We start from the raw sequence: 24,670 nt of genomic DNA on the forward strand, positions 1-24,670 counted from the left end.
CACCCCCACCCCCGACTCACTGCTGGCTTGGGCGTCTGCTCCCTCCCCTCCCCGCGGCAGGGGTGTCATTTTCCCGCCGAAAGACTTTGGCCAAGTCCTTCCCAGGCCTCGGTTTATGACCACACTTCACTCCGCCTGCTGAGGGGGAAATAGTTCCAGCAGGGCAGGTGCCCGTGCTGCGATGGACAGAGCGCAAGGCCTCCCTCACTGGCACAAACCTGGCTGCGACTCAGTTTCACCTGCCGTGAAATGGGGGCCAGTGAGACAGCAGTCACGGCCTGCGAGATCCCTCCAGTCTCCCAGATCCGCCCCTCACCCTCCTGCCTAGCCGCCACTCCGAATGGACCTGCAAGGAACTGTCCCCACAGAGTTCACTGGGGACCTGGAAAAGGGCCCAGCAGGGGACCCCCACTTTGTATCTTGGGCTCTCCCCATCGAGGCACAGAAGCCCGGAGTGCACCCCCACCGCTCCCCCAGGCCAGCCTCAATGTGGGCCACACCCTAGGGAGTCTGGTTCTGCTGCGGTGAAAAACGGGATGGGAAGGGCTGGGCTGGAGCCACCTTCTTATGTCAAACCCCACAAAGGCCAAGCCAATGGCTCCAGCATCACGAACAGGGAAACAGGTTCCGAAATGAAATGAGCTGGGACCAACCGAGAGAGGCTCAGTGGGTCTGGAAAGAGAAAGGGCTTGGGCCCAGGCCTCCCACTGGCTTCTCCACGGACCCCTCAGAAAACAGCCTCTGCAGGGACCACTCCCTGCTGCCCTGAATGCCATATACAGAGGCCACTCGGCTAGCATGCTCAAGTTTCTAGGTGCCCACCGTTTGCCCCTCTGAGTCTCAGTTCCCCCACCTGCAGAGGGGTGAGCTACCCTAGTATTGGCCAAACTCCTGTATCTTGCATCTAGGGCAGACCTGCCTGGAACCCCTGGAGCAGAGCACAGAGGACCAAACACTGCGCCAGAAACGCACCCGCATCTTATCTTTAAGCTGGCTCCATCTTCTCAACTGCACCAGTTGCTAGTGCCCCAGCCACCTACCCACCTCAGACGAGCCCAAGGCAAGTTCCCTGATGGCACCCCTCCCCACCAGGTGGGCGTCAGTCCTGCTTCAGCTGGCTGTCTAGAGGAGGGGCCCCTTCCTGCTGGAAGATGAAAGGCAGGTAGCCAGGATCCTGGAGCAGCCCCGTGAGTGCAGGAGCACTCCCCCTGACCTGGTTCCCCAGCCTCAGCCCCCAGCTACCTGCCTTGCCTGCCGTTGCCCGGCTTCCCAAAGCCCAGGCTCTGACCCTGTGGCTCAGCAGGTAGATTGCTAGGCACTTCCTACTGAGACCAATCTGGGAAGCCTGGCCAGCCCAATGTGGCCCTGCCTCCCCTAGTATCCTCATCAGCCCAGCCAGTTGAGCTGCAGCCTTGGCAACACATGCTCTCTTCAATCCCAGCCTGAGAAAATCAAGGGCAGGGGTGGAGTGGGGCCGGGGTGGGGAGTTCAGGGGCAAGGGTGGTAGGTGGAGGGGCAATAGCCCGAGGTCTTGAAGTCTTTTGCTTGAGGAGGTCAGGGTAGCTCCAGGCTGTGGGAACATCTTCCCACCAGGGCATCAACCCTCTGGGGTGCCTCGGGTCCTCCCACACTGCCTGTCTGAGGACTGTTCCGGTCTGGGAGGGTTGGACTGAGCACACTGGCGCCTGAGAGGCGGCCTTGGGGTCACTGGCTTCTACTGTCCCCATGTGGCCCAGCTGGGCCCAGCATTCTGCTTCCCCCGCTCAAGTTTGAGGGTACAGGCCTCACATTTTGGAGTATCTCAAGTCTGAGGCTGTGAGGGTGCTCCTAGCACTGAGACCCACCAGAGGCCTCTGAGCACCAGGGGTCATGAAAAAGGGCCCCCCCCCAGTGAGTCTCAGACCCTCTGGGGACATTAATTTGGCACTGACCATGCACTGGTGCTGGGCTGGGCCTTTTATGAGGATCTCGTGAGCAGACGTAGGAAGTGTGACTTGCCTGCTGGCCAACAGGACACCAAGACTCAGGGAGTAGTCACCAACCCCAGGTCCCTCAGCCTGACACAGGCTGCTGGTTCTGAGCCCCACATGCCCCAGTCAGGTGAGGAGAGCCCATGGGGCCGCCTCAGCAGAGACCAGCATTTGCTCCCTTTCTCTCTAGACGAGAAGGGCCAGGCTGCCCCAAGCTCCTGGCATGTGTGTGCCAGGCACAGGTTCCTAGAGTCAGAGCCCAGCAGGACCAAAGAAGGGCGGGTGGGGGTGCAGGTGCTGGGAGTATGCTGGGGGAACTCTGGTTGCTGGGTTTAGAGGGGCAGGGAGCTGAGCCAGGGAGACAAGACTCTGCTGGGTGAGCCCTCTTAGGGTCACTCTGTGAAGAACCCAGAGGCCACAGCAGGAGGCAACCCCCCGGCCTCTAAGCCGGGTGGTAAGGAGGGCCCCCCTTATCAGCGGCTGCTGGGACAGCTCCACCCTGACTCCTCACTGCACTAGGCCTCAGTCAGTAACAGGAACCATGATAATCACACCACATCCCAGGTCTCCCTGCATGTACTTGTTCCAGCCTCCCAACCCCAAGCCAGGGGCCCCTGCTGTTTCATCTACAGGTTAGAGCACTGGGGTGCTGGGAGTGGGGTGTCCCAGTGGTCTAACTGCTCACTGCATACCCCAACTTTAGAGTTCTTAGGGCCTGGCCATGGAACACAGAGGGCTCTATACCTCCTGAGGCTGAGTAGGGGCCTGAGCCCATTCTGAGGATAATGGCCAGCAGAGAAAATGAGGCTCCCAGGTCAGCCTCTAAGCTGCAGGCAGAGCTCTGGGCCTTGCTCCAGCCTCCTGCTGGGGCTGACCCACCACAGCATGCAGTGAACACCGTAGCAGGGTTAGGCATGGGGCAGGCAAACCCCTAAAGTGTCTCTAGGTAGACCAAAGAGCTGCCCAGAACAGACCCCATCCAGCTGCCTGGGCCCTGAGGGCTCAGGGGAGGGTACTGTTCTGAGTGTTGGGCTGTGTCCTGCCCACTCTTCACATGGTACCTAGCATACCCAAGTGGGTCCAGCCCAACCTGGGATCCCATTTTCCTTTCCTCCCCAGGAGGCCCATCAAATCTTGCAATAAGCAACTGCATGCTGGCTTGTGGTCCACCAGGACCCACTGATTGTTTTCCCACTTGGCAATTTTCACCCTTCCCAAGTCACTAGGCTGTTACCTGGAGGACCAGCTGTTGCCAGGCCATTGGCAGGGGCTGCCCACCGCCCATGCCACCACTGACCATGCCAGGCTGCTGGGCACGCTCCAACTGCAGGGCAACATGGCGCCGCTCCTGCTCCAGTGCCCGTGTCAGCCTCTCGAAGCGGGCCTCCTGCTCCTTCACCGAGGCCAGGATGCTGGCGGCCGAGTGCACATTGCAGTCCTCCATGACCAGGGCGCCCGCCAGCTGCAGGCAAAGCAGAGCAAGCTCAGTGGGGTGGGGCACCAGCCTGGCAAGGCCATCATGGGCCCCTGCCCGCCCCACTCACAGACCATACAACTCACTCCCAGACCAGAGCATCCAGCCCTCTAGAGGGAAGCACGTTGATTAAATTCTAAATTAAAAGTCATTAATCCGAGGCTGTCTGGAAGCAGCGGGCTCACTCCCCATGGGTCACGGGACTCTGACCTGGCTCCTCCACTTCCTGCTAAGGCCTAGCAGAAACATGGGCCGTGGGCGGCTTGGAACCCGCTGGGAAGGGCAGGAAGAGCTGGTATGATGAGAGCTTCCTACCTCCCAGGCCCTCTGCTGCCCATAGCACATGCCAGCTCACCCTCCATTTCACAGGGCCACCTCACTCCCATCTCACAGAGGCAGGTGCCAAGGCCCAGAAAGGGTGGGGGACCATTTGTAGCCACACAGCAGGTGTGGCATGGCCAGTGTGGCCAGCAAGCAGGGAGTGAGAAGCCGCTCCACTGATGGGTACCCAAGACCCTGAGGCAGGCACAGGTGACCATAGCCTGAGAACTCCCGGCAACATTGGTCTGCAGACCAGCAGTCCAGCCTCCACTCACATCCACATTGGCCAGGAACAAGGGTGGTGCCTGCTACATGTGACAGAGTGAAAACTGAGGACAAGCCTGGTTGAGGTTCTGGCTGGGGGTGCATGAAGTTAGAGATCCTAAGCCGGGAAGTGGCTGGTGTGTGTGATGCCTTATCCAGAAAAGGGCAGGGGCCAAGCATCGGAGGCCAGGCACAGTATGGGATTGGGTGTGCCGGGCCCAGCCCAGTGTTGCCCTTCAGGGCCCCAGGGGAGCAGGCAGGGGCCGTGAGGGCTTGGCAACTACAGTGACAAACCAGCACTTTCCCTCCCGGCTTGCTCCCTGGCTGCCCAGGATGTTTGTTTTTCACGGGTAAAAAGAAGCAGGACAAGTATATGGAGCTCAGATTCAGGCTCACCGCAGTGGGCAGGGCATAGCCACGAGGCCACACTGCCCGGAGCACAGTGAGCATGGCCCAGTGCCCAGGCCTGCTCAGGCATCCTCCTGGCCGGTCCCGCCAGCCTGCTGAGGCTGACTGCTGGATCCCTTGCCCTTGCACCAATATAGGGCCCTCCATGGGGAGGACACACATTGCAGGTGACATCCTCAGAGGATCAGCACTGCTGCTCACTGGTCTGGATGGAGCCAGCTGCAAGGACAGAGCCCCCAAGAGAAAAAGCAGCGCTGAGCTCAGTTGCGCCAGTGCTGGCTGGGCCAGCAACACGGTGCGAGGACATGGGTGCACCTCATAGGTGAAGAGACACCGTGGAGCCCAGCACCACCAACAGCTGGGAAAACAGGCCCAGCAAGGGCGAGAGACCAGTGCAGGCCCCAAAAGCTGCTCTCCATTTCCGCAGCACCTGTCCCACAAATGAACTGTCAACACGAACTTTCGGGGAAGCCAGCGTGAGTGGAGGAGCTGTTTTAAGCCAGCCACAGAATGGAAGAATGCAGGGAGAGCTAGGGGCCGCCACCCGAGACTGAGGTGCAGACTGGATGCTCCAGCAAAGGGAAAAACAGCACTGCACACGCAGAGCATGGTCACACGGCTCTTCTCTACACACCTGATGCTGTCTATCCACACACAGGTCCCAGACCCACCAACACAGGGGAGCCTTGTGCATGAATGGACTGAATCCAGTTCTGGGCCTGAGGTGGGAATGGTAGGGTATTCCCCCTGGGAGGGCCGGGGCAGATGGCAGGGGCCTTGTCACTGGAGCCCCCAGCCCAGTCCTGGCTGTAGCACAAGCCCGTCTCAGCCGAACCTCGGAATCAAGGGGCAGAAGGGAATGGGATGCAGCCCTGGATGGCAACAATCGGGACCACAGGGTAGTCATTGGCTTCGTGGACCTGGGCTGGCTTACTTCCCTCCCTGTGCAGAGATATGGACCCTCACCTACACCACACGCCCCATCCCCCATCTAGCAGGACCAGGCTTGGGTCGCAGACCCTGAGGACAGCTTCCCTGACCTAAGCCTCTCCAGCACACCCTGGCTCTGGGGTCTAAAGATGCCCACCCTAAAAGGGCCCACTGGCTCTGGCTGAGGGCTCAACTCCAAGGCCACAGTGGGAAGGTGACCAAACCCCACACTGACCTTCTCATTGCCCAACTTGGCTCAATTGGTACAAAATGACCATGTGTCTCCCTGGAGACATCCAGAAACACTGGCCAGTGTTTGGGGGGAGAGTCTGGCAGCCATGCTCAGGACAGCAGAGACCTCGGTGCTGGGCCTGTGCCATCTGTCCCAGCTACAAGGTATGCCCTGCATTTGCTCTGGGGGGAAGTGCCCTGGGCCCGCAGGTCATGGCCTTGGCACCTCAAGTGTCTCAAGAGCAACCTGGGACACGCTCCAGGCAGAGCGTGGAAGGCCCAGGTCCACTCCTCTGACAGAGTAGCCTCTGGCCTATGACAGGAGCCCATGTGGATACAAGGGATCCCGGCCCAGAACCATAGAGGGCTGCTTTTCAGATGATAACTCAAAATGCTGCTTTTATATTCAAGTAATATATCACGTCAAGGAAAGCAAAATGTGCATGGATTCTTAAGATCGATGGGGCCTGAGTGGATGCTGGGCAGAGTGGGCACCAGATTTACTTTTGCTAGAGCCCAGGAGAGCCTTGGGGGCAGGCTGGGAAGGGGGACGCTGCAGGGACCCTGGCTGTCCTCTCCAGCCAATGCCACCTTGGCCTCCCCTAACCTGGGAAGAGCCCAGCATTGCCCTGTCGGGTGGACCCCTCACGACCCCCCACCCAAAACACAGCAGCCAGCTTCATGCCCAACTCTGAGGAGGCCACTTCTTGCCAAACATGTTGGCCCCAGGAGTTTACTTAGCAGCAACGCAGGAATGACACTGCACAGTCCACCAGTGACCAGACTTCAGGACCATGTGGACAACACCATGTTCCAGCCAGAAAACATCAGGAACTGAAGAGGGGTTGGAAAGGTTGGGGCTAAATTGAAACTCTGAAAAATAAATTGCAAAACAAAAGTGACGACCCAGCCCCAGCAACAATGGACATTGGCCTGGACCCAAGGGGGGTCGAGAGCCTCCAGGTGCTCTCACAGGACGAACTGCTGGGCAAGCAGGTGGCCCAAGGAGAGAAGCATGGCAGGAGAAGAGGGTGCCCCAGGCACACAGCCCATGGGAGACTAGAGGGAGGGAAAGCAAAGGAGAGATGGGGGAGGATGGACAGACAGATGGATACAGGGATGGATGGGGGATGGATGAATGAATGGAGGGTGGCTGGGGCAGTGGTGGAAGATGGAAAGAGGGATGGACAGATGGATGGATGGGTGGGGGGATGGTGGGGGATGGACAGAGATGTATGGATGAATGGGGATGGACAGATGAATGAATGAATGGGTTGGGGGGATGGTGAAGGATGAACATATAGATGAATGAATGGATGGGTGGGTGGGGGGATGGTGGGAGATGGACATATAGATGGATGGATGGATGGATTGGGTGATGGTGGAGGATGAACATATAGATGGATGGGTAGGTAGGAGGATGGTAGGGGATGGACAGAGAGATAAACAGATAGATAGATGGGGGGATGGTGGGGGATGGACCGGCGGATGGACAGATGGGGGAATGAGGGGTAAGAGGACAGATGGGTGAATGGATAGGCGAGTGGGTGAAGTGATAGAAGGGTGGACAGCTAGATGGATGATTGGATGGGTTTATAGATGAAATGAATGGATGGATGAGTAGCAGATTTGCAGGTGGGTGGCTGGAGGGATGGAAGAAGAGGCCAGATAGAAGGTGGTGTAACTGAGTGAGTGAACAAATGTGTGGACAGGAGGCTAGTAGGTGGTTATATAAGAAAATGAGGGGAGTTGGGAGGATGGGTAAATGGTGTCTAGTTGGACGGGAAGGTGGCTGGATGGATACGGGTGGTGTTGGAGGGATAAAACGATGATGGAAGAATGTGTAGGAGGGTGGGCAGATGGGATGCTGAAGGTTGGGTGGATGGAGGAGTGGATGATGGAGAAAATAGAGTGGGATGCATGAATGGAAGGGTGGGTGGGCTGCGTGGGGGCTGGTGGGCAGGAAGGTAGTGCTGGAACCTCATTAAGTGGAGAATGTCCTGGCCCCCAAACCCTCTGGGGCAAACCACAGTCAACACACACTGTCAGGAACATGAAGGCATGGTGAAGAACCTGAGGGTAGAAGCTAAATCCTTTCCCTGAAACCAAAGCTGACATTTGACGTCTTCTTGCCAACCCAGACATTCCTCCTCGGGAGTGCAGCCAGAGCCTTGTCCGGAAAATGAAATTATGGGGCCCGAGTCCAATGTGGGTTGAGGAATTAGAGGAATTTCCGAAGGGTCAGGCCAGTGAGGGGTGGCAGGCGGGGCCTAGCTCCCATCCTGACCCCTTGCCAGCTGTCTACCAGGACACAGCCAGGGCTGCGCTGGCCCCCGTGAGGGGAGAGAGGGGATGGATGACCATCGAGCTTCCTCCCACACCCCCTCCCCCCTCCACCCATCCCTACGAGGAGGAAATGACGCCAGAAGTGCCCTGGCAGGACTTGGACCCAGCCCCAGCACCCACCGTCTGCCTGGGAGGACATCCTGGGAGCTGCCAACACAGAGACTTGCTCCCCACCCTAGCTGGCCAGGCCTTGTGGGGGCCCCATGTTTACCCTGTTGCCCCTACTGTGGTCAGATGGTGCCCAAAGCCTTGCAGGGAGCTTCTGGCCAAGCCCACTGGCCAGGCACTGCACCTGAGCTGGGACAGGGCCAGAGCCAAGGGCCTGGGGTGTGGGGTTCACAGGGCAGAGTCCACGCCCATCTGTGCCAAGGCCAGGACCACAGTCCCTTGCAGACTGTGTTGGGCCTGGGGTGCCTGGGCTGGGGATGACAGTTCTCAGCCTCTAAGCAGCAGAAGGAACCCCTAAGGAAAGATGGACAAGCGTGACTTTGTGAGAATGAAACTTTCTGTATAAAAAACAAAAAACAAAAAACAAAAAACAAAACAGGTCACACAGTGTGGTCATGATTTTTAAAGAACTGACACCATTTAGAGCCACACATGCAGGGAGTGTTTTGATGAAATGACGGGTGCCAGCGCTACTCGCAGACCATGACTCCAGCATGGTGAGGCTGCTGTGGGGTGTGCGGGACCCACCACACTAGGCTCTCCACTTCCGTGCATTTGTAATTTTCCATAATGGAAGAAGCAGACACAAAGAAAACAAAAAGCCAATCGGCATGTTGGGATCAAGTATTTGTAACATACAACAACAAAGTGGCATCTTCAACCCATTAGGGGCTCTCATAGGCTGCTCCACAGCCCCACAGTCCTGCCCCTGCTGGTGTACCACTCCTCGAAGCACAGGCCGCTGGCATCATCAGAACCTCAGTAGGAAATGGACAAACCAGATACCCTCCCCACCCGGCAGGCCAGTGCAAGCAGAGGCCAGGGACTAATCTCTCCAGGAGCCAGGGCAGTGCCCACTGTCAGAGAGCCATAATCAGATTCAGCCTGGAAATTTGATTTCCCCAGCAGAGGCGGTAAGCCAGGCTGGATGAGACGCCATCAGGGGGTTGGGTAGAGGGACAGAGATAGTTCCCCAGGCTGTCCACATGCTCACTCAGTGGCACCCGCTGATCATGTGAGCGACCACTCCCACGTCCAGGGAGACTACTCAGAAAGGGCCTCTTCCCACGGTGCTCCTGCCCTGCACTAACGCAGTGCCCAAGGCCAAAGGTGGCCAGGACCAAAGCTACACTGGTCAGCCCCAGGGGGCCTGCTGGATGGGAGGTCCAGGGGCACCAGGGGCTGTGTGGGGCTGATACGGAAGTTGGGGGTCTGGTCAAAGCAGGGACACTGCTGGGGGCCAGGGAGCTGGGCAGCCTAAGGTTAGGGTAAGGGCTGGCTCTAGGGAATGTCAATGGCCGAATGAGCCCAGTGACTACAGGCAGGATGTTACAGGTGAGCAGGCGGGGCAGGCGAGTGTCCCAGCAACTGTCCCTCCTCTGGGAGGCATGAGCCACAGGGAGCCACTGCTGGAGGTCCCTAAAGGGTCTGGGCTTAAGATTCCCAATCTAGCAGGTCACAGACACCTGCTCCCTGAGCCAACAGCAGCATCCTTTAAGTCTGCTTGGTCTCCTGAGACCTGCCTCTCCATGAGGAGACATGGGATGGGGTGGAAAGGAGTCCTCCAGGCCCCAATTCAAAACAGCCCCCAATGCTCTTCCTGCGCCTGACCCAGACTCTAGCTGCAGCTGCAGCAGACGGGGGTCCTGCAGACTCCAAGCCGTGGAGTAGTGGCAGTGAGGGCCACATTCTCTGGGCTCCCTGCTGCAGCCTGCCCAGGACACCACCAAGGGCTCAAAGGCTGGGGAGCTCCAGGGAGAGGGCTGCAGGGGCTGCCAGCGCAGTGTCTTCTCCCCTGCACACTCAGCCCACCTAGTCCACCCCCAGTGATGAACATGAAGCCTGTAGGGGTGTGGAGAGGTGTAGTGCCCCACTGAGTGGGCCGGACATTGGTGGTGGCCCATTGCCTCCACGGCTTCCCGGGACGGGCACCCACCCTGCAAGGTGCCGTGTGGCTCATGCCCCTGCCTCAGGGAGGGCAGGCGCAGTGGAGGCGGGGCGGAGGGGGCAGTTACAAGGCCCAGACATGGAGCTGAGCCCCATCCTCTGTACTCTGGGGTGGGCACAGGGACCAAAGCATCCCTGAGGAGGGAACTGACAGGGCTCATAGCTAGGCTGGGATCAGAGGCAGACAGCCACAGGACCTGGGAGCCCTGCCCTACCACACCCTATGGCCCCACTGAGGCGCTGTAGGGGACAGCTGTCCGCCAGGCTGAGGGGCCTCAGTGGGCAGGTGCAGCAGTCACCATGCTGGCCACCAGCCTGAGCACACAGGGCCCTCCGCCTGCAACGCCCTTTCCCCCCCGAAGATAGTGGGTAGACCCCTTCTTCCCAGCCCCTCTATCGCCATGGCAACATCCAGGCTTCTCCTGAGGGACAGAGCCTCTTTGTGGTGACACAAAGCCCCTTTGAGGGGAGGTGGGGGTGCAGCTCCTGGGAGCCTGTGGCCAAAGGGCCCCTGGGGGGTAAAGCAGGGCCCCCAGCCCAGGCCCCCTCCCAGGTTGCGGAGCCAAGGAAGCTGAGGTAGGAGAGCCTTGAGGTTAGCCCAGCCTGCCCCAGCTGCCCACCCAGAAGGGTCTCCGGATGGATGAGCCGGACAGCCTGGGAGGCCAGGCCGAGGCTGGGCAGAGACAGTACCGAGGAGCCTCTCTGCAGGAGCTAGGGGGTTCCCGCTTTCCCCCTTGTTGTTTTGACAAAGAACACACTCTGCTTAGATAAGTGGAAAACAGCACTGGCAGCAGAGCTCCCGACGGTCAGGAAATGCCCAGGATGGCCGCAGGAACAGTGCCTGGTGGGAGATGGGGGCAGGAAGTCCTCCGTGGGAGGGCAGGCAGGGGCCGTGAGATGGAAGGTCAGATAGTGGGAGGTCTGGCACCAGGTGTGCTGAGAGGACTGGCCCCGGCATCATGGCCCCACCCAGTTCACTGTCCTCTTACTTCTCTGGCCTTGGCCTCCGTCTTCACCTGTCCACCCGGGGGAAAATGTTGCCGGCCTTGCTGCAGCTAAAACCCTGGGACAGGCCAGAGCTGGATAACAGGGAACCTCACCATGGCTTGGCTTATTCCAGGGCTGGGGAAATGGAACCCTGAGGATGATGTGGGTCTCTGGCACAGTGACAACATGGCTGCCCCATCCATGCTTCAGCCCCACAGCCAGGGAGGCAGAGGAGGCCAGGCCACATTTCCCCAGACTCCCAGCCCTGGAGTTCCTCCTGCACTGGCCTGAGGGTCCCTGCCCCCATCCCCACCTCCCCACCCACTGACTGCTGCTGACCAGGCACCTGGCAGCTCCCTGCATGCAGGCACCCTGCCCAGAGGCCCTCCCCAGGTGACCTCACTCTGACCCACAGCAGCTTTGCTAACTAAGCCTGTGCGGTGGGGTCGGGGGGTGGTCACTGGCCCCCCGCGGCAGTACGAGGAGGTGCTAGCCCAGGGAGTGATCCATTCTTTTGTAGGCAAATCTACCCGACTACCAGGGAGTGGGGCCAAGGGCTGCCCCCACATGGCAGTGCCTGGGTCAGCAAACACTCACTGCATCCCCTACGGAGGCCCTCACCACACTCCTCCCAGCCTGCCTTCCCCACTGGCATTCCGCTGTCTGCTGACACCTGCGGGCACAGGGGTGGGGGTTGGGACCCTCCAGCTGCCGTGGCAGGGAGTGGCCATAGGGTGGTTGCTGCGGTGGATGGAGGCCATGGGGCTCAGAATGGATCAGAGGAAGGTGTGGGTGAGAGAATAAGTCCGGGCTGACCGCAAGGGATCAGGCCTGGGTGGCTGGAGGGAAGGGCCGAGACCCTGAGCAGGAGGGTGCAAAGTGGGTCTGTGAGGCTGGAGAAGCTGAGGGACTGCTAGATGCATGAGGTTCTAGAAGAGGGGGTTCAGGCTGGAGACAGAACCACCAGCAGCTTCAGCCTGTGAAGCCGAGAGACAAGACAGGTGCAAGCCCCAGTGCCTCCTCCAAAGTACCCTCCCCTGACCTTCTAGAACAAGGAGACAAAGTCACTTTCCCAGCCATCATCTTCCCTGCACTGGAAGGGGCAGAACCAGGACCCAGCACTGAGAGGTGAGCCTCAGGAAGGAGGCAGTGCTGCCATCTCTTGGGGACAACAGCCTGTCCCCTAAAAGTCCCAAAACCCTTGGGAAAGGTGTTTCTCACTGTACCCTTCTTCCACCCAGCACATCAGAGGAGCCAGTGGTACAAGCCCTTGACCTAGCATGAAGTAGAGCCCACCCTGTGATATGCAGGGAGGTTCCACGTCTCATTTGGTCTGCCCTTGCCCCAGGGTCCTGTGTGGCCTCTGGCCAGCGCTGGCTGCTCCCAAGGCGCCTGGAGCACAGCCCATCCCTCCCAGAGCCTGAGCTGGACACTGGCCTTGCCGCTCCCAACCCCCTCCCCTGCTGGGAGCCAGCTCCACTCTGGAGTGCCCATGGCAACAGGCCTAGACACCAACCTCCAGCAAGTGCGCAAAGTCCTGCCTTTCATATGCAAGCAACGCAGAGGACCAGGCAGGGAGCTGCACTACCCCATCCAGGGCAGATTCCAGGCCCTGCGGCCTCCCATCTGGCTCCCACTCCCACATACCAGGAGAGCCTCAGGACTCGACTGTGTGTCCAGTCCCCGCCACAAAGAGGTGGGAACCTTGCAGAGGCAAGTGCTGACAGTTTGGGGCCCTCCTCAAAGCCACCTACTGGCATGTGTGCAGCTGCCCACACTGCTATGGTGTGAATGCCAGTGTCCCCCAAATTCATGTTAAAACCCAATTTCCAATGTGACACTATGAAGAGGTAGGGCCTTTAGGAGGTGATTAGTGCCCTTATATGATCAGTGTCCTTATCAAAGCGGCCCTTGGGGGCTGCTTTACCCCTTCCGCCATGTGAGGACACACAGAAGGCACCATCTATGAACAGCCTTCACCAGACATGAAATCTGCTGGCGCCTCGATCTTGGACTTCCCAGCCTCCAGCACTGGGAACAGTAAGTTTCTGTTGTTTATAAGTGACTCCGTCTAAAGGTATTTGGTGGCAGAGCGTGAATGAACTAAGACACACACAGACACACACACAAGCACACCCACGCAAAGGGACTCACAGATGCCCCACGGGCACAGGCGCCAGCAGGCACACTCGTCCACACCCACGTGGCTGCTGCTTGTCCCACCTAGAAGTCCTGACAGGCCCTTTCGGGGATGGGGGACATCTTGGCTCCTGGTGAGGATCAGCATGCTAGGTAGACCCCATTCCTGTCCTGGACACCGGGCAAGGCAGACCCCTCCAAGACCCCGGAGGCCAGGTCAAGCCTGCCCCTAACACCACAATCTGCAGGACCCTCTGCCTCTGATCCCATATGAGGTTCCTCTGAGACACGTGGGAGTGGCTGGGCCTGCAGACCCCGAGCTTGCACAGACCCACCTGCGGGGACAAGCACACCCTAGTGCCCAGGAAAGACCCTTCCAACATGGGTCATTACTTAGGAAACAGCTGGTATGTGCCCTAGAAGGTTAAAGACGGTGTTCAACTCCACTGGCCACAGACCACAATGAAAAGAAGCTGCCGGCCGGGCGTGATGGCTCATGCCTGTAATCCCAGCACTTTGGGAGGCCAAGGAGGGCAGATCACCTGAGGTCGGGAGTTCAAGACCTGCCTGACCAAAATGGAGAAACCCCATCTCTACTAAAAACAAAATTAGCTGGGCGTGGTGGTGCATGCCTGTAATCCCAGCTACTCAGGAGGCTGAGGCAGGAGGCAGAGGTTGAGGTGAGCTAGGATCGCACCACTGCACTCCAGCCTGGGCAACAAAAGCAAAACTCCATCTCAAAAAAAAAAAAAAAAAAAAAAAAAAGAAAGAAAGAAAGAAAAGGAGCTGCTATGAACAATGAGGATCCCATGGAGATTTAAAGAAAAACCCGGCAAAGGCAGTAAACAGCAGACTGCAGAAAACACACAGTGTGAGACTAGAGAAAGTACACTAAGACAGTTCCCCGAACTCCAACAGCAAATGGGAGAGATGACAAGAGGATGGTGGGAGACACCGAAGACAGACCCCTGGGCCAAACTTCCACATGATAGGAGTTCCCGGAGGGAGAATGACAGACAGTGCTCTTCCAACCACAGAAAAACGACCAGAAACCACCTCAACTGGAGTGCGTCCAATGGGGCTGTCAGCGTCGGGGCTGTCAGTGTCGGGGCTGGAATCTGAGTTAAGGTATGAGCTTTCTATCTAGAAAAGAAGCCCAGGAAGTCATGGATGTGTCTATCTCTGGTTTTTATAATTCAGTCTCATTTCCTCTGGCTCCTAAATGTGCTGTGTCCACTTCGAGGTGTAGGGAGGAGGTCTGCCCAGCCCTGACCTGCCGGCTGTGCTGAAGCCTGGGCCACTGTCTGCACCAGGCTGTCTGTAGGCCTGCAGGGGCTGCATGCTGTCGCTCTGTAAATGTCAGCCTCAACACGCTGCTGCCTGCTGCCTGGCTCCCGTCTCTCACAGCTCAGACACTGTTTTATGATAAGAAAGAGCTGACAGCTTTGTTAAAACAAACAAACGCCTCTCCTCTTCACTTGAGATCTTTTACAAAGTTAACATTGCTCTGAAACCCCATAAGGAAAAATTATGGTGAGGTTTCTGGATTTTCAGAGGCAGCAAACTCATCTTACCTAGAGCCCTGGACTACCCAGAGAAGTAGTTTTAAGAACCAAAAGAAGAGAATAATTTGGGAGTCCGTGAGGCCTGGATAACACAAGGGATCCTGTGCTTGCACTGCTGGGATTCAAATTTGGGGGCTGCCACCACCACGAGTTTGTGAGAAGCCCCCAGTCGGCACATGAAGATTGTGTCAAGGGAATAGCAGCTGCTGATGTGTGGAACTGATTTTTTCAGCAAGGGCCTGCGATTCTGAATGCATTAAGGCAGCTCCAGTTGTCTGTAGCAGTCCTGTCAGCTGCCCATTGGGATCATTTTTACTGGCTCAGGAAATTCATGGATCTGTGGACTGATGACTCCAACAGATTAGGTATGAATCCAAGAACCACAAAACAAAATCTAACCAAGCCAAACAACAACCAAAAAATAAAACAGAATAACAACAACAACAAAAAACTCAATTTGTTTTCCTTTTCTTTGCATGATATTAAAATAAAAAGATGGTAACAGACTACCATAAACATTTATGCACCAACAAATTAGATAACCTAGATGAAATGGAAAAATTTCCCAGAAACACACAACCTACCACAACTGAATCATGAAGAAACAGAAAACATTGATTAGATTTACAACTAGCAACAAAACTGAATCAGTAATCAAAAACCTCCAGCAAAGCAAAGCCCAGGACCAGATGGCTTCACTGGTGTATTCTACAAAACATTCAAGTAATTTTAACACCAATCTTCCTCAAACTTTTCCCAAAAATATAGAGGAAGGAACACTTCCCAATTCATTTTATGAGGTCAGCCATACCCTAATACCAAAGCCAGGAAAAGACACTACAAGAAAAGAAAACCATTAACTTATGAATACTGAAACAAAAATTCTCAAAAAAAAAAAACACACTAGCAAACCAAATTCAGCTGCATTTTACAAGAATTATAAACCCTAACCAAGTGAGATTTTACTCCTGGAATGCAAGGATGGTTCAATGCACAAAAATCAATCAATGTAATACACCACAGTAATAGAATAAAGGACAAAAATCACAATCATGTCAAATGATGCAGAAAAAAACACTTAACAAAATTTGATAGTCTGTCATGATAAGAAACAATCAAACTAGGAAAAGAAGGAAACTTTCTCAACATGATGAAAGCTATATATGAAAAGCCCATAACATCATACTCCATGGTGAAAGACTGAAAGCTTTTCTCCTAAGATCATAAACAAGACAAAGATGGCTGTTTTGATCACTTCCATTCAACATAGTACTAGAAGTTTTAGACAGAGTAATTAGGCAACAAAAAAAAAAAAAAAAGAAAGAAAGAAAGAAAGAAAGAAAAGACATCCAAATTAGAAAGGAAGAAGAAAAACCATCTCTGTTCATAGATGACATAACCTTATTATGTATAAAACACTAAAGATTCCACATGCATTTTTAAAAAACTCTATTAGATGTAAAAAATGAAATCAGCAAAGGTACAGGATAGAAAATGAATACCCAGAAATGAGTTGCATTTCTATATATGAACAATGAACAATCCAAATGGGAAATTTAAAAAACTATTCCATTTATAATACCATTAAAAAGAATAGAATACATAGTACTAAACTTAAGAAACTTAAGATCTGTACACTGAAAACTATAAAATACTACAAAGAAAAATTAAAGAAGACCTAAATCAGTGGAAAGATATCCCATGTTCATGGCTGGGAAGATTTACTACTGTTACAATGACGATACTACTGAAAGGGATCTACAGATTCAGTGCAATTCCTATTTAAATTCCAATGACAGCTAGGCATAGTAGCATGTACCTGTAGTCCTAGCTACTCAGAGGTTGAGGCTAAAGAAATGCTTGAACCCAGGGGTTCAAGGCTGCAGTAAGCTAGATCACACCATTGCATTCCAGCCTAGATGACAGAACAAGACCTGTCCAAAAAAAAAAAAAAAAAAATCCCAATGACATTGTTTTCAGAAACAGAAATCTATTGTAAGATTCATATTGATCTTTAAGGATCCCAAAGAGCCAAAACAATCTGGAAAAAGAACAAAGTTTGAGGACTCACACTTCCTGATTTCAAAACTTACTACAAAGCTTTAGTAATCAAAACAGTGTGGTATTAGCATAAAGACAGACACATAGACCAATGAAACAGAATACAGAGCCCAGAAACAAACTCTCACGAATACGGTCAAATGACCTTCAACAAAGGTGCCAAGACCATTCATTAGGGAAATGATGGTCTTTTCAACATAGATACACTTACAGGTGGATACACACAAGTAAATGAAGGAACTCACACCCTTGCCTTATTACATACACAAAAATTAACTCGAAATAGATGAAAGAGCTAAACATAAGACCTCAAACTATAAAACTCTTAAAAGAAAATATAGGGGAAAGTCTTCATGACATTGGATTTGGCAATGATATCTTGCATAAGACACCAAAAACACAGGCAACAGAAGTAAAAATAAATTGTACTACATCTAAATTTAAAACGTCTGTTCATCAACGGACACAATCAATATAGTGAAAAAGCAACCCACAGAATGGGAGAAAAGATTTGTAAATCACGTATCTGATAAGGAATTCATATCCAGAACATGTAAAGAACTCCCAAAACTTAACAACAGCAAAAAAACAAATAACCCAATTTAAAAATGGGTGGAGTTGAACTGACATTTCTCCAAAGAAGATACACACATGGCCAACAAGCATGTTAAAAAATTTGCTCAACATTTCTAATCATTAGGGAAGTGCAAATTAAGGCTACAATGAAATATCACCTTACACCCATTAGGATGGCTATTTTATTTAAAAAAAAAAAAAAGCATTGGCAGGGATATGGACAAATTAAGACCCTTATGCATTGCTGGTGGGAATGTAAGATCAGTACGGCAGTTCCTCAAAAAATTAAAAATAGAATTACCATATGGTCTAGCAATCAGAAAATTCTGCATTATGTCTCTAAAAGAATTGAAGCCGAGCGTGGTGGCTCACGGCTGTAATCCCAGCACTTCAGGAGGCCGAGGCGGGCGGATCACGAGGTCAGGAGATCGAGACCATCCTGGCTAACACGGTGAAACACCGTCTCTACTAAAAATACAAAAAATTAGCCGGGCATGGTAGCAGGCGCCTGTACTTTCAGCTACTCAGGAGGCTGAGGCAGGAGAATGGCGTGAAACCAGGAGGTGGAGCTCACAGTGAGCTGAGATCGCGCCACTGCACTCCAGCCTGGGCAACAGAGCGAGACTCCATCTCAAAAAGAAAAAAATTGAAAGCAGGGTCTCAAAGAGATATGTGCACAACCATATTCATACCAGCATTATTCACAATAGCCAAAAAGGGGAAGCAACCCAAGTGTCCACCGGTGGATAAATGGGTAAAAAAATGTGGTGGAGACATACAAGGGAATATCATGCAGCCTAAAAAGTAAGAAAATTCTGACACATACTATTCTCACGATGCTAAGTGAAATAAGCCAGTCACAAAAAGACAGATACTGTGGGATTCTATTTATATAAGGCATCTAAAGTAGTCAAATAATAGGAAAAGTAGAAGCAGTTCAAGAAAGGGGCAAACAGGGAGTTTTCTAATGGGTACAGAGTTTCTGTTTTGCAAGAATAAAACAAAGTTCTGAAATTGGTTGCACAGCAATGTGAACAACGTGTACAACGCTACTGAATTGTATACTTGAAAATGGTTAAGATAGTGAATTTTGTGTTATGTGTATTCTACCATAATTAAAAATTAAATTTAAAAAAGAGGCCCCCTCATATAATAAGAAATTGCCTAATACCCTTTTATTTGTTTATTTTTGAGATGGAGTCTTGCCCTGTCATCAGGCTAGAGTGCTGTGGCGTGATCTGGGCTCACTGCGAGCTCTGCCTCCCGGGTTCACGCCATTCTCCTGCCTCAGCCTCCTGTGTAGCTGGGACTACAGGTGCCTGCCACCACACCCAGGTAATTTTTTTAAATTTTTTTTTATTTTTAGTAGAGATGGGGTTTCACCATGTTGACCAGGATGGTCTTGATCTCTTGACTTCGTGATCCGCCTGCCTCAGCCTCCCAAAGTGCTGGTATTACAAGCATGAGCCACCGTGCCTGGCCTACCCTTTTAAAATAAATAGTATATCAAAGGTAAAAATTTAAGGCTGGGTGCAGTGGCTCACACCTGTAATCCCAGCACTTTGGGAGGCCAAGGCAAGTGGATTGCTGGGGCCCAGAAGCTCAAGACCAACCTGGGCAACATGGCACAACCCTGTCTGTACAAAAAAATGCAAAAATTAACCAGGCATGGCTGGGTGCAGTGGCACATGCCTGTAATCCCAGCACTTTGGGAGGCCGAGGTGGGTGGATCACCTGAGCTCAGGAGATCGAGACCAGCCTGGTCAACATGGTGAAACCCTGTCTCTACTAAAAATACAAAAAAATTAGCCGGGCATGGTGGCATGTGCCTACAGTCCCAGCTACTAGGGGGGCTGAGGCAGGAAGAGCACTTGAACCCAGGAGGTGGAGACTGCAGTGAGCCAAGATCGTGCCACCACCCTCCAGCCTAGGTGACAGAGTGAGATTCCATCTCCAAAAAAAAAAAAAAAGAAAGAAAGAAAATTAGCCAGGCATGCTGGCGTGCACCTGTAGTCCCAGCTACTTGAGAGGCTGAGGTAGGAGGATCACTGGGGCCTGGGAGGTCGAGGCTGCAGTGAGCTGTAATCATGCTACTGAACTCCAGCTTGGGTGACAGAGTGAGACCCTGTCTCAAAAAATAAAAATAAAAATAAAAATGTAAGAATATAGAATTGTATACATATGTAACAAACCTGCACGTTGTACACATGTACCCTAGAACTTAAAGTGTAATAATAATAATAATAATAATAATAATAAAGGCTAAAAAAAAAAAAAAGAATACAGAATTGTCTGTTTAGAAACAGTGAAAAAATATACTCCCACATCATACCTTAAAATGTATGGGTTACAGCCAGTATTGTCCTCAGAGGTAAATTCATAGCCTTAAACCATTTAATTATCAAACTATAAAGGATGAATATGAGTAAACTAGGCCCCAAACAAAAATTCCCATTGAAATGACCAAGAAAATACGGAAGTTAAGGGAATAAAAATTGTACCTATCACTGACTACCTTTCACAAGCCAGAAAGAGAGAAATTTTCAACAGATATTGTTCAGAGAGGACAGGACTAGAGAAGATACAGAAAATTAATCTGTGAGCCCAGGATCACACTGTCAAGTTCCCCGTTGTGCCTGTGCAGAGATTTACAAAAATCTAAACCTTCCCCTGCCCCTACAGCTGAAACTGAAAGTCAGAGACAGAAACCACCTGGGCTTCTGCTGGGTGACAGGTCAGGGCAGGTGCAGCAGCCAGCACAGCACCTGACATATAGCAGGTGCTTGAGGTGTTTCTGCTGCACAAAGAAAGCAAGGATGAGCAGCCAGGAACAGTGCACTGGCCAGCAAAGCATCGTAGCTCCCGTGCGCAGACCAGCCTGAAGAATCAGAGCTGGGCCCTACACTGAAGGCAATTTGTCCAGGAAATTGAAGAAGTGTCATGAGGAGGACTGCCCTGGGGCTCCAGAGGCTCAGGAGGTGCTGCCTTGGCGAGGCCATCTCTGCATCTAGAAGGATCAGGGAGTGGGCCACCCAAGCACTCTGCAGAGTCCAAAGTGGGGGTGGGCAAGGAGTAAGGATGGTGGTGTCCCAGGGACTGAAGATGGCTTTTATCCTGAAGGGGATGGGGAGACTCAGGGGAGGAAATCATAAACATTTGCTGAAGCAGTGGGCAAGAAAACCAGGCTCAGCACAGGAGCTTCCAAGGCCCTGGCAGAAGGAGCCCCTACCAGTTGCAGGGGAAGGGACAGGGGACACTGCCCCACTCCTACCCAGTCCCTTTCTGGCTGCCCAAACCTGCTGTCCTCAGATCTGGGGGACACTCCTCCTGCCCTACCAAAATGGCAGTGGCTCTGGGAGGTAATTACTATTGGTAGGTGATATACTTTGAATATTTGTCCCTGCCCAAATCTCATTGAAATGTAATCTCCAATGCTGGAGGTGGGGCCTGGTGGGAGATGATTGGATCATGGGGGCAGATTTCTCATGAATGTTTTCACGCCATCCCCTTGGTGCTGTCCTTGCGATAGTGAGTGAATTCTGGCTGCATAAAAGTGTGTGGTACCTCCCCCTCCTCTCTCTCGATCCTGTTTTCGCCATGTGAAATGCCTGCTCTCGCTTCCCCTTCCGCCAGGACTAGAAGCTTCCTGAGGCCTCCCCAGAAGCTGATGTTGGAGCTATGTTCCCTGTACAGCCTGCAGAACTGTGAGCCAATTAAATCTCTTTTCTTTATAAATTTCCCAGTCTCAGGTATTTCTTTATAGCAATGAAAGAAGAGCCTAATACAGTGGAGGTTGAGAGACTCCAAGTAAACAGGGCAGGACAGGTGGGTTTAGGGTTGGGGGCGAGCACCAGGAGTAAGGGGACCATGCTAGCTTACGGAATGGACCTCAAGACCCAGGGCTCCCCAGGACACGAGGCTGTCAGCGTGGGCCACTGGGTCACAGGCAGCCTCCTTCCTTGCACCACACTCTGGGGCCTGCCTACGCCCACCCCCAGCAACACTGAACCTCTGGAAGACCCTGGCTCTGCAAAGACAAAAGTCTGTGAACATGAAGCCTTAATTTAAAATTAACCAATGCCTCTTTCACAGGTTTGGTAAATAAACGTCTGGAATTCTTTCTTCAAACACAAATAACCGAGTTAGTCTCATTACAAACAATAGCTCCCTGCAGATGGGCAAATGCCACAGAAATGTCACCAAAAAGCCTGGAAATGGAGGGTGTGCTTGCTTGGGGCTGGGCTGGCTCACTGAACCTCAGTTTCTCCAGTATAAGACACTCCTCTCCCACAGGTTCTGAGGTCCTGGAGGAAGATGGGTCTCACCCAAGTCCCTGGCCCCAGTTGAGTCTGGGATTCATCGGATAGAGCAGTTGGGTTGGGGGAGCTCCAGCTGAGAGGAGGTGGAACCAGGTGGGGTCCTGACCATGCCCTGTCCTCTCCAGGGCCCTAGCCAGGCTGCTGGCCCTCCCAGGGGGCAATAAGACCCCATTCTCCCCAGGCAGGGGGACACAGGTGAGGCTTACAGTCTCTGCTCACTGACTGGGGGACCCGGTGCCACGGCCTACCTGCCCCAGAGTGTTCAGAAGGCCCTTCTCCAGCAACCTCGGTTCCCAGAAGGTGCCACGTGCAGCCAGGGTGCTTAGAACATAGGACCGACACAGTGGCTCACGCCTGTAATCCCAGCACTTTGGGAGGCCAAGGCGAGCGGATCACCTGAGGTCAGGAGTCTGAAACCAGCCTGGCCAACATGGTGAAACCCCGTCCCTACTAAAAATGCCAAAAATTAGGCTGGGTGCAGTGGATCACACCTGTAATTCCAGCACTTTGGGAGGCCGAGGCGGGCGGATCACCTGAGGTTGGGAGTTCGAGACCAGCCTGACCAACATGGTGAAACCCCATCTCTACTAAAAATACAAAAACAAACAAAAAAATTATCCGGGCATGGAGGCTTATGCCTGTAATCCCAGCTACTTGGGAGGCTGAGGCAGGAGAATTGCTTGAATCCGGGAGGTGGAGGTTGCAGTGAGCTGAGATCACACCATTGCACTCCAGCCTGGGCAACAAGAGTGAAACTCCTTCTCAAAAAAGAAAAAAGAAAAAAAATCAAAAGTTAGCCCACTGTGGTGGCACATGCCTGTAGTCTCAGCTACTCAGGAGGCTGAGAGAGAAGAATTACTTGAACTTGGGAGGTGGAGGCTGCAGGGAGCTGATATCACACCACTGCACTCTAGCGCAGGCAAGAGTGAGACTGTCTCAAGAAAAAAAAAAGAACATGAGGGGTGTCATCCTTCTCCCCTCCATCCCCAGGCCCTGGCTCCAGGCCCCTAACCACCTCCTGCTGACCTCACTTCTCCTATACCCCAAGTCCTCCTGTACCCAAACCGGAATCCCATCCCAAATCTCCCTGTCCCCCACCTCCTCCCAAATCCCTCCTCTCCCTCCTCCTACTCCCCTCAGGGCTGTCAGGCCTTCTCAACAGGGTCCCCACAGCCTCATCCTTCTCCATGCTGGGAGACCTGGTAGCCCATGGCATGTTACAAGGGGCACAGCTGATCCCCTCCACAGAGCCCTGGCACCCACACCTGCACATGGGCTTGTAACCGGAGGTGGGGGGAAGCTGAGGTGCACCAGCTGTGTGCACAGGAGGCTCAGCCCGGTGAATCATCTTCAAACCCAGGATCCACCAATACCCTTGCTGCAGGTCCCAGAGGCCTGCCTGGCAGGTGATCATCTGCAGGAGTGCTGGCATCACCCGGCACCAACACCCACAGGGACCAGGCTGGGGTGAGAAAAGGCACAGGACTGGCGGGGAACAGAAGCTAAGCAAGAAGCTCCCCCACCTACTGTGCGAGGTGCTAGAGGCAAGCTCGGTGGGGACCAGCTCCGGGCCGAGGATGGCCTGGATGCCATAGCAAACCAAGAAGTGTGTCACCTCACACCTCACACACCCCCGCTGGGGGATCTGGGCTCCTAATTCACAGATATGGAGCCATGCACAGGGTAGCGGCACCTCACGGAAGGGGCAGATCCCTGCGCTGTCTGTCTTCCCACTGGGGGGTCTGTCCTCAGTGCAGGGCCCCAGGCAGGCGCTGTCTGCAGAAGGTGGGAGTGGCTGTCTCTCTGGAGAGGGGCTGCTGGGGCCCCTTCCCTCAGCTGCTCCCTGAGGCCTTGGTATCCCTGGTGTCTGATCATCCCACCAATGCTCTGCCCCCAGCACACACACATCTTCTGCCCCACTGGGACCTCAAGGTCAAGCCCAAGTTGTTCAAATACAGAAAAGCTACTCAGGGCATGAAATGTTTGTTGCTGCAGCCCTGATGGTGGAGAAAAGTTGGAAACAGCCTGAACGCCCAAGATGGAAGCCGTCTCCTGAACACACCTGGGAAAAGAGCAAGCCTGGAGGGGAAGGAGCTGGGGTGCCAGAGGAGAGGCAAGCCCAGCGCAGTGGGACACCAAGGGTATGACAACAGGGGGCGCTGATGGGCAGTGCCAGGGGCACAGGACCATGGCACACATCACACTTAGAAAGCACACATCGGGGAGGGTGGGGGAGGTCAGGTGCGCTGGGCTGTGCGCCTGCAACAGGCATGAGTTTTTGTTCCTCCTTTACTGTGTTTTCTACATTTTCTATAAACAAACACATACTGCTTCATTATTTAAAGGGCCAGGCATGATGGCTTACACCTGTAATCCCAGCATTTTGGGAAGCCGAGGTGGGCAGGTCACTTGGGGCTAGAAGTTTGAGACCAGCCTGGCCAACGTGACAAAACCCCATCTCTACTAAAAATACAAAAATTAGCCAGGTGTGGTGGTGGGTGCCTGTAGTCCCAGCTACTCAGATGGCTGAGGCACGAAAATCACTTGAACCCGGGAGGCAGAGGTTGCAGTGAGCCAAGATTGCACCATTGCACTCCAGCCTGAGTGACAGTAAGACTCTGTTTCAAAAAAAAAAAAAAAAAAAAAGTGGGGGTGCTGGCACCACAGTCACCTGGCCTCTGCTACTCGGTGTCTTGGCCTCTCCTTGGCTCTCAGCCTCTCAGGCACACCCAGGGGAGCCTGGCCCAGCAGATGCAGGAAACACGTCTATGGCACTGCCAAGGCCTCAACTCCAGGCCTGGGGTGGGTGTGGTGGAGCCTCTGAGGAGGGAGACGCTGCCTAGTGAAGGGTGAACCTTGTCCAGGGTGAGACCTCTCCACCTACGCGGTCCCTGACTGCTCAGTGACCTGGCCTCACTTTTTCCACCTGTACACTCACTGGCCCTCCAGGCACTATGGACCCCC

At 53.5% G+C, this 24,670-nt stretch overlaps 1 protein-coding gene across 1 annotated transcript in view; it reads right to left on the bottom strand.

Moving 5' to 3' along the window:
• Positions 1 to 24,670, bottom strand: part of ARVCF (armadillo repeat gene deleted in velocardiofacial syndrome) — a 47,705-nt gene that overhangs the window by 17,537 nt on the left and 5,498 nt on the right. Inside the window, exon 2 of the mRNA XM_011986025.1 lies at positions 3,205 to 3,432. Within this exon, the coding sequence (XP_011841415.1) occupies positions 3,205 to 3,414 (210 nt within the window). The 5' untranslated portion in view covers positions 3,415 to 3,432. The remainder of the gene's footprint in view (positions 1 to 3,204; positions 3,433 to 24,670) is intronic.

This window comes from Mandrillus leucophaeus, unplaced genomic scaffold, assembly GCF_000951045.1.
Source record: "Mandrillus leucophaeus isolate KB7577 unplaced genomic scaffold, Mleu.le_1.0 Scaffold291, whole genome shotgun sequence".
NCBI classification, from domain to species: Eukaryota; Metazoa; Chordata; class Mammalia; order Primates; family Cercopithecidae; genus Mandrillus; species Mandrillus leucophaeus.